Source organism: Patiria miniata, unplaced genomic scaffold (assembly GCF_015706575.1).
Source record: "Patiria miniata isolate m_02_andy unplaced genomic scaffold, ASM1570657v1 HiC_scaffold_6, whole genome shotgun sequence".
Taxonomy (NCBI): domain Eukaryota; kingdom Metazoa; phylum Echinodermata; class Asteroidea; order Valvatida; family Asterinidae; genus Patiria; species Patiria miniata.
Window position 1 is genome coordinate 3,914,546 of NW_024037073.1, and position 10,294 is coordinate 3,924,839.

At 40.0% G+C, this 10,294-nt stretch overlaps 1 protein-coding gene across 1 annotated transcript; it reads right to left on the minus strand.

The window, feature by feature from the left end:
• Positions 1-2,320: 2,320 nt before the first annotated feature.
• On the minus strand, positions 2,321-3,181 carry LOC119742744. Its single transcript, XM_038218917.1, has 2 exons — positions 3,100-3,181; positions 2,321-3,016 (listed from the first exon to the last, which is right to left on the minus strand). The coding sequence occupies exons 1-2, from the start codon at positions 3,179-3,181 to the stop codon at positions 2,616-2,618; spliced, it is 483 nt and encodes a 160-aa protein (XP_038074845.1). The 3' UTR covers positions 2,321-2,615.
• Positions 3,182-10,294: the final 7,113 nt, after the last annotated feature.

Here is a 10,294-nt window from a genome sequence, read left to right on the forward strand (position 1 = left end):
CATGTCCAAGACTGATTTTGCTGCTGCTTCACTGTGTGGTGCATGTCCACTAAACTTTTCAAGTTCATGTAGGGCAAAACTGATTACTTCATGATCCAATCATCAGTTGGATGTGACATAGCCAAGTGTTTATCCAAACCAAAGAGAGAATAAAAAAAAAAGTACAGAAAATGTTATGATAGCCATGCTTAAGAAGAACATTCAAGGCAATTTTAAAATCAACATGGGAACCTCCTACAGGCCTGCATTGCATGTAGCTTGATATAACTAACCCTTGTTTAAATTGCATGATTTCTTTTGGTTTTATCAGAATTGTAACATACCACTCTCAAACTGAAAAAGTCGCCCACTATATCCTAGATATGTACATGTTCAAGTTTAATCTGTACGAGGGGTTTCTTCAAAATATCCAGATTGGTACTATTACCATACTGCTTCTCGAAGCGTAGGCTTGCAATGTATACATATAACAAATTTTTCTTCAGGTCCACAGTATACTCCTGCAAACACTTCCTCTTCAGCAGCCACAACTGGATTGTATCCTCTACAATATACGCAAAGTCACCAGGTCCGTTACAAACTCTAAACCACCAGTCTTGCCCCAATACTAATGAAAAAGCGGCTTTCGATCCTCTGTAGATTGTACGCCGTCCTGAAGTTTTGCCCTTTTGCAAGTGCAGTTCGACAAACTGTTCAAATGTTTCTCTCTGCACAATTGTTTTTAGCCTGATCTCAGTGTTCTGCACTCTAGACAAATTTAAAATGTCTTTGATCCCGACTTTCAGAGCATTGACAAACAATGAATAGGCGTCACTCTGCTCATGGGCAGGATTTCTGTCCACAACACATCGGTCACCACTCGTCATAGACAGCACTCCAGCCGATGTAATGAATCAAAACCTCCTCTTCCCCTGCTGCTCCTCTAGTATCCACAAAACATCAATGTTCCAAAGTTTTGAAGATTGCCGGGTTACTTTTGATGTTTTACTGGAACTGCTGGAAATGGCAGATCCGTTTTCTAACAAACAATAGTCCAACTGAATTTCAACATCCCGAGGGAACCTAATTGATAACATAGAACGGTTCTCGAGATACGGCGTGATATGTCTCAAAAAGGCATGATTTCGGACCTTTTCCTCATGGTTTATCTTTGTTTTTAGCCTCAGTCACTCAGTTTATGCAACAATTCAATATGAAAGTTCTTGCTTCTTCAAGAGCTCTTGTGCTGCGTTTCTATTTATTCTACATGGGACATCATAGAGATCAGCAGAGAAGTTGCAATCTCATGAAACTTTAAATTTGTAGGGGACCAAATTTGGTAACCATAGCCCCATGAAAAATTCTTTGCTATGTAAATTAAACATGACTTAAACATTGCTGATTTTACCGTGGTTGCTGCTGTAATTTCTTAATCTGTGCTGCCTTTTCTGCCTCTTTGTACTTTGTCATTCATGCTTACCCCTAGTCATTGTGACAGTGAAATAATCCTACTGATTGGATAGAAGAGTAATACATGGACATGTACATTGTACATGTGCATCTGCCCTATGCACAGTAAACTTGGGAGACTGTCTTCTTGCCGCGTCAACAAGATTTTTACCACCCTGTGAAAAATTCCTGCTATATTCCTGTTCTTTTTGTTTTCCTTTTGAAGAATTCTTGCTGGAAGTGAACTGATGACCCTTGGTTTTCAAAAACTTCTTGTTGGGAATTGAATTTTTTCCAAACCCTTTTGAATTAATTGTTGCGCTTCCATCCACATTACATTCAGAAAGTTTACACAGCAAATGAATACAGTACCAAACTGGCAACATTAATGTAACGAGTTGTGGGGGTTCATGTAGGTCAACTCCCCTCCCCCCCCCCCCCCAAATTCATAACATGAGTCTGAGATAACTTATGGCCCAAGCAAAACAAGATACATGTACTTTGTATAGTAGTTAAGTCTTTTGTTCCTGTGACAGGTCTAGAAAGACATTTTGTATTGATTATAGAGATTTTAAAGTTGCAATTCAGTCTGTTTATTCTTACCCCGTACATAATTATAAATATCCTGTACCCAATAAATTCAAGAAACATAATGGAGTACCAAAGTTAAGAAATAAAGAAAAAAGTTTAAAAAGTGCAATAATAAAGAATAAGTTAACAAAGTCCCATAATACAGAATGAGTTAAAAAAGTCCAAAAATAAAGAAAAAGTTTTTAAGTTCAGAAATAAAGAAAAAGTTTAAAAAGTCCAAAAATAAAGAAAAAGTCCAAAAACAAAGAAAAAGTTTTAAAAAATCCAAAAATAAAGAAAAAGTTTTAAAAATCCAAAATAAAGAAAAAGTAAAAAAAGACCAAAATAAAGAAATAAAGAAAAAATACTAAACAAATAAAAACGAAATCTTTAAATAAAAGCCTCGTTAAACTTGATGTGTCCGCAACTCTCTCTAACTAAAAGCATCGTTAAACTCGATGTGTCCGCAACTCTCTAACTAAAAGCATCGTTAAACTCAATGTGTCCGCAACTCTCTAACTAAAAGCATCGTTAAAATCGATGTGGCCGCCGAACTCTTTCAAAAAACAAAAGATAACAAAAGGTGTTCCGCATACAATAACATAACTATATACTGACTAACTTAAGCCTGTTTTCTTGATGCTGGTTGGACTGGTCTCAGTCTTCTGCGGGAGAAACCTTACTCGCGTCCTCCTCTCTAAGATGTCGGCCGGTTCGTTCTCGTCCAGGAGGAGGGCGATCCCGCCGCGCTTCTTTCTCCAGATCCTGGAGGGCCTAGCCCGGGGCTCTTGGTCGGCCGGAGCTGCTGCTTCTTCCTCTTCGATGTTCTGGGGGTCAGCTGGCTCGTCTTCTTCGGGCTCTCTTGTCTCCTTTGTCTTGTCCATGTCCCGCCTTGATCTTTCCATGAAGTCGGAGGGCACCCGCCACGAGCCGAAGAAGTGGCCCTCATCTCCTTCTTCTCTCTCGACCAGCAGACCCTCCTCCATGAAGGCTGAGCAGATGGTGTATATGTCAACGCCTGTAAGGAGTAACAAAGCTCACATGAAGTTAATGCTAATATAAAACAAGTGTCTTGTACAAGTCCGTGAGAAATACACGTACCAACTCGGCGCTGAAATTCATCCCAGGTTAGGTGAAGGTGCCAGGTTGGAGACTTTCTTCTCCTTTTTCTCTCGTTGGCCATGACTTGGCAGGCTTTAACTCGGGCGAGACTGAAATTATCTCTGATCGAGAGTCTGCAGGATGCCATACACCCCTGCACCTCGATCACACGTCGCCTGACGACGTCTCGGTCCACCAGGACGAACTGGCTGACCTTGGTTGTCTTGCAGACAGGCGTCATGGATGGCCAAGCCTGGATGGGCCGTTCTTGGATGGATTTCCTGGCCACGACTGGTGGTCTGTATGGGAAATGGAGGCGAAATGAGGTGGTTAATGTAGAAAACGATGTATACAGCATTGAGACTGTTAACAAAAGGCATTGAATGTTATACTTACGTGTCAGCATCTTCCGAGTCGTCGAGTGCCTTGACGAATGCTGATGCCAGCAAGGCCGGATGGCCCTTCTTTTTCCTTGGAGCGGTTCTTCCTTGCTATTTTCCCAGCCAAAAAAACACTTCTTTTTAAGAAAACACAAGTCTGATAAAAACTTAAATGCATGGTGGCGGCCAAACTCCATTCCACTTAACTTAAAATGTAGTGGCGACATGTATGATTACGCCTCTTCCTATTAAACACAACAACATTACGAAAAACAGTCCTTATTTATCTGTCAAATAAAATGTTAATGACTACTTCTGGGACATCGTACATGACAACTGCCCCGAATGATAGTTATGATAAGTTGAATTGTAATGAACGCTTATATAATGACTTCAAGAATCTAATTTCAATTGTGCGTTAAGAATTAAGAATTCAACTTCGTTTTTTTTTTTAGAGCAAATCATTTTCCTACTACATTCAGAAATTCTGTGAAGTGTTACTGTTATTTCAAATTGTAACAAATCAAGGATTGCCTCGAATCATAGTCTAGTTATGGGCTTCACGAATCTAAACTCTATCTGCATTAGTGACGCCTGTCAAATGGTCAGGAGGGGTGGATTAGGTGCATTGGGGGGAGGGAAACAACTGTCATGACTGTAGGCACATGCATAATAACATGATGATTTTGCAGCATATATAATCAGGTACTTACGCAAGGCAGCACTGAAAGTCAAACAACTCCCTACTGAAGAATACAGAATCATTAGCCTCAATGGCTGGCCGTCGTTCCCCTTCGTAAAGCTGCCAATAAGTTGAGTCGCTGCCGTACTCGTTCCAGTTGTAAACGATCTTGCACGAACGGCACCTCAGAGGTACTTTCTTCGCCCACTTTAAGCCACGTAACGTAAAGTACTTCACTCTTGTGATGGGATGGTGTCTTGTTAGGTGCTTGTCGCAATTAATACAGTACAATACAGGTGGAGCGAAAAGTGTCGAAATGTTGTCAGAATTGGAGTTGGAGCTGGAGGTTGAACAAGAGCTGCTGGAGGTAGGCCTCGAACTATCTTGTTGAGCTGGGATGGGACGCAAAATATTCAGTAAGACAGTAGTGCTGAACACAAATCGAGATCGGCAGACAGGCCCTCCGACAATAGCACTGGGTCTTCCAGTCTACTTTCTATAACACAATCTCTCACCCTTTGCACTTCTTCAAATGAAAATTTCGCAACCAATAGAGAAAGTTTGTCAGAGACAGACAGCGTTTTCGCCTTGGCGAAGTTTGCCACGTTACTCAGCAGGGGATTCCTGGCCGTTAAAAGTCGTTGAAATGACACTGTCCTTATGGCGTAAGTCTGTCAAGAAATCAATGACATCTAATTTCTTCTTCTTAGACATGGCATCGTAAGGAAAGGAAGGAGTAATCAAAATAATTGATAATCTAAGAATGAAATTACTTTGAAAAACCCAGAAGATGAGATATGAATCTACGAGAGAAGCATGATGAAGACCGAATGACACGTGTGTGCGATGATTCATGCCACATGACGGATAATAAAGACGCTGGTAACCAATGGAAAGAAAGTACATTGTGATGCGGACTGCGTCCCTGGTACTTATTATTTAGACTGTGTTCCCGCCATATGTATTAAGAGCATGCATTATGAGCAGGAAACCAGATTTAACATCGAAGGCTCTTTTGCGCATGCTCAGTTTCGTGTCGACGTGTATGTAGACTACACGATACAACGGTCAGTTCACGCCGTCCCATATGTTACCCCAAATGGTGAAATCCGCCTATTTCCGACACCGAAAATAAAGAAAAACATAAGTAATTAAGAAATCTGTCTATTTGCGACACCTAAATTAAAGAAAAACATAAGAAATGGTTAATCCGTCTATTTCCGACACCTAAGATAAAGAAAAACATAAGAAATTAAAAAATCTGTCTAATTCCGACACCTAAAACAAAGAAAAACATAAGAATTAGGGTTATTATAAGGAAAAACAAAAGAAATTCGAAATCCGTCTTTTTCCGACACCTAAAACTACACTACTTTTTCTCCTTCATTCTGATGTTTCTCTGCTAAATGCAACAAGATGCAACAAAGCACAGGGACTTGAGTTGGCTGCTAATAAATGCAACAACTTTTTGCCAGTGTTGCTTTCTGTTGCATTTAGCAGGGTTAGGATCATTGCCAACTTTGTACAACTCATAGTTTTTTTTGCTGCAATTGAACAAACATTCCAGTACATTGTACATGTACAAATACTATTACTGGTAGTTATCCCATGAGCACAAGTGCAACAGGGATTATTGTAGTGCATGTGTGTCCCACATTTACCATGAGGCCGAAGGCCGTAGTGTGGGACGCAGACGCGTTTCCGTGTTCCACGAGCGCCATTCCCGCATGATACGCAATGATACGCAATGTGGGCTGTGGTATTAGGTATAATATTACATTGTTGTTATACCCTGGATCGACCAATCAGGATCAACAAATCAAGTTTGCTTGAAGATACATGTACGTCACTTACATGTATGTAAATTTTGAAGTGGAGAACATGCATACTTTTCTATTTTGCTGTTTTCCCAAATAAAATTCAACCAATGTATTAATATTTATTGGTAGGAAGGCTGGAGTATTAAGCTAAATGCTGTGTTTAATTCACAAGTATTATTATTTTCTTGGTATATGTATGGAGTGTAAAGCATTTAATATTTATTTTGTGTCTCAAGCATAGAATCTGAAACCAAATTAAGGCCCATCATTGGCATGGGCGTCGCCAGGATTTTTTTTAGAGGGGGGCAAAAAATTTTTTTGACAAAAAATGCTTGTATTTCTCAACACATTCTCGATTTATCAGTTTTAGAGGGGGGCAGGGACAGTTGCCCCCCCCCCCCCCCCCCCCCCCCCCACTCATTAAATTTACACCACTTTGTCTTCGCGCCTCTTTTTCTTTTTTCTTTTTTTTTCTTTTTTTTTCTTCCTATTTCTTTTTTTTTTTTTTTGCTTTTCCAGGGGGGGGCAAGTGCCCCCCCTTGCCCCCCCCCTCGCGACGCCCATGATCATTGGTGTATGATAATGAAAAGCAAAAAAACTGATAATGCTGCATATTGTGCAGTATTTGCACTAGGGCAAAAACCATGCACGATTATATACATTTATGCAAATTAATGCAAGTTTTACTGCTGATTTGTGAGAACACAGATCCATTATTCATTTTGTTTTACTTTGGCCCTTTCAGACCATCTCATTCTAAAGTTATATGCGGAGTCCCATTACAAGGAGCAGTTTACATGTAACTGGGCCAATAAAAACTCATCAACTGTATTTAGTTGGTTGTATTTGTAAGAAGAAGACAGTATATGTATGCATTATAATAAACCTTTCACTTTTGAATGAATTGTACGTGTATGTACTTTATAGGTGACTTCTCTATATTTTTATAAGGGTCTTTTGCATTATGCACACAATCATATTTATTCATTAAAATAAACTAGAAAAAAAGGCGGATTTGTATATGAAATGTATACTTGCAAAGTACCTGTGGCTTCATGTGCCAAGCAAACTTGTAATAAAACACTGAAATGTAGACTGTTTTGTTGTTGTCTCTATTTGGCTCTTTTAAATGCAGTGCCAATGGCCTTTCGATTTCAATGAGTTGAGCTCAGCAATAGCTTGTCTGCAGATGAATTCGAGTACATAATCACTGTACACTGTTCAGGCCCCCTTCGATGGGGAAAAACACTGTGCAAAGCTACTGCCCCATGACGGATTATCCTAACAGTAGGGCCTCCACGATATAACTGATAGCATGTCCCGATTGGTCTATATAGCACGTCAATTGCTCTAAACATCGAGCTTAATAGTCAAACTAATTGCATCTAGAGTCACTTGCCAGGTTAAAAATGACATTCAAGCAGTTCATTGCACTTTAAGCTCAATCAAATATTCGCGCCAATTTTACTCTCCATGGTGTAAACGCGAGAGGTTATTGTGAGCAGGTGCATTCCTAATATGGTTGCCCTAACTCTATCACCCATTGTCCAAAGCCGCCCTCTTTGTCTGTCTCTGGTCCAATGTCTGATATGGCTAAGCATGCAAATGTATGCGACCCCACGCGACATGACATCATTTCATTCCGAAATCTGGACTAAGCTGTTGATTGGTCAATTTGGATGCCATGTTTTTGTAATACAGCAATGGGCATAGAGATCTAATAAAAGCCGACATTGGCTTTCAAAACGGGTTATCAAAGACCCGATATAAAAGGTGCCTGCTGAATGGTCAGAATCTCGAGGTCAAGACACTGTCTACTCTGTCTAGTTGCATAAATAATCGCTGAATCTGCTCGCATATCATAGACGCTTACTGAGCAAGTGATATTCGTAGGACATCAATAAGAGCGCATCAGACCCTATCTAGCCAAAGAACGGTGCTGTGCCAAACTTAATTTGCCGAGCAAATAAATAAACACTGAATACTCAGTGTTGTCGCGATTGATTGCGAGAAAAAAACCACTCGGGTGGGACTACTACACTCAACCAAAAAAGAAAGTCCCCCTTAATACTTTTTTGTCTAACTCAAAAACTACTGGGCACATCTTGGTCAAATTACCACTGATCAGTACAGAAATTCGTTAGCAATCCAGCCATACTCTTCGTTTGGCCCAAAACAGTGATAATGTGTACAAAATTGTGCAATTTATGACAAATGGTACCGAAAAAAAGTTGCACTTTTGTATACGTGCAAGGCGAGTGTGAACCACAGCATGCACGAATACAAAAGTGCAACTGTTTTCAAAGAGTATGGCTGGATTGCTAAGGAATTTCTGTACTGATTTAGACAAGTCGTTATTTGAGCGAGAGGTGCTCAGTAGTTTTTGAGTTAGACCAAAAGTATTGGGAGGGGGGGGGGACTTTCTTTTTTGGTTGAGTGTATTAACGCAGACATCTTACCACTCTACCACCAAGCTTGCCGGGGTTGGCTGGCTGGTTGGAATCTAATGTAGCAGCGGGTACCACAACCAAACTATTCATAAGATGGAATTTGCGTCGGGGTGATCAATAAATTAATTGAGTTCGGCATGTCAGAAGCACTGCCTTTTGAACAGGCCTTGCTTCTAGCTTTTGGACTGGGGGAACTTACAATGTAAGGAAATGCGGTCTTTAGTTGAAATTCTAAGATGGCTTAACACACATTTTTCAAAGACAAAATAAGATGTACTTTATTTCAATTAGATCTTTTCAATAAAAAAATTAGATGCAAATTAAGTAACTTTTGTTTTCAAGAAAATGTTAGAAAATGTACAAAATGTGGAGATTGTTCTTGTTATTCAGAATACACCGGTACATATATTAGTCATCTTTGAATGTAACGTTTTGTTATCAAAAACCTTTCACTAACACTGGCCTTTTGACATTACTTGTGCTATATAAAACACTGTTGACATTTCAAATAAACGTGGGGAAAACCTTTAAACCTTTATTTATTTTGGAGTTTGTCTCAATTTCGGGCACATTCCAAAGCTTTTTCATTTCAACCTGGCAAAAGATGAACACCAGGATTTATGTAAATAAGAGATTGGCAACACTTCAACATCAGGAGAAAATACTGGCTTTACATTCCGTATGGCAGGACCATTTTGTGCTAAATCTGAACCAGGTGGAGTGTATTTCAAATAGTTACTACATTTCTTGAAAAAGCTCAAGGCAGCCTTGTCAGATACCGAGTGTCCAATAAATACACTCCTTGCACAGAGGACAGGTTTTGTTTTAAATTCAGTGACAATGAGAGTACACAGTGTCCAATCATGGATATCACACAGGGATGTACATGTAGTCGAGTCCATTACAAGACTGTCACAAGACCGTCACAAGACCATCACAAGTCCACTTTCGATAAGTCAAACTTCAAGGGAACAGGTTAAAATTTGACTTAAGCAGAGTTTTGAGTGAAGCAGGGTTGTACAGTGGAACGCCGCTATACCGAAAACCGCTATAGCGAACATTCGGCTATAACGAACATCATCCGTGGCTCCCAGCTTTAATGTACAAAAGGTACCGAACATTTTGTTGAAAAAAAGTCAACAGATTAACATTAACAAAAAATCTACCGGATGCATTAAATGCTATTTGGGTCACTTACTCACTTTTAATTCCTGAACATCAACCCACCCATGGTTACATCATGTTTGAATGTGGAAGAGTGATAGATGGCTATTATTTCCCCAAGGAATAGAAGGGAAAACCACCTGTTGCTAAAGTTTTGTGACGACTCCTCGTGTAGCCGCGGGATGTGAGAAATGCCAGTTCACTAAGAGCGTACCGGCGATTCAAAATCGCTATACCGAACGATCGTTATTACGAACACTTTCTGTGGATCCCGCGATGTTCGTTATAGCGGGGTTCCACTGTATATCATTGTTATACAACTGAAGGGAATGGATTCTTTGTTTGACTTAACAGTTGTTTTGAGTTATCAGAGTTTGCCTTATCGAGATTTCACTGTAAATCACAAGTCCAGTCACAAGAAACAGTCGATGAACAATAAGAAAGGAAAGCCTTTGTCAAAGCTCATTTGAAAAGCTTAAAAATTGACTTGGGACTGGAGGACTTGTGATGGACTCCGAGTACATCCCTGGTATCAGGGAACAGAGACCTGTCCTCAGTGAGGGCGTTCTTTAAAAGGGGTCTGTATGTATAAGCTCTGTGATGCTGATGCTTTAGAGGGCGACATTTTACACAGTCACTTTCTGAAAGCTCCCACAGAGATCTCTGTAACAGGTTGAAATTATGGTCGGACAACAGGTG

What these genes read in the sequence shown, in the direction of transcription:
- LOC119742744 (XM_038218917.1), bottom strand. Translation starts at nt 3,181, where the DNA reads ATGGCCAACGAGAGAAAAAGGAGAAGAAAGTCTCCAACCTGGCACCTT. An exon ending in TGAATTTCAGCGCCGAGTTG is followed by an intron (nt 3,017 to 3,099) that starts GTACGTGTATTT and finishes TACTCCTTACAG; the next exon opens with GCGTTGACATATACACCATC.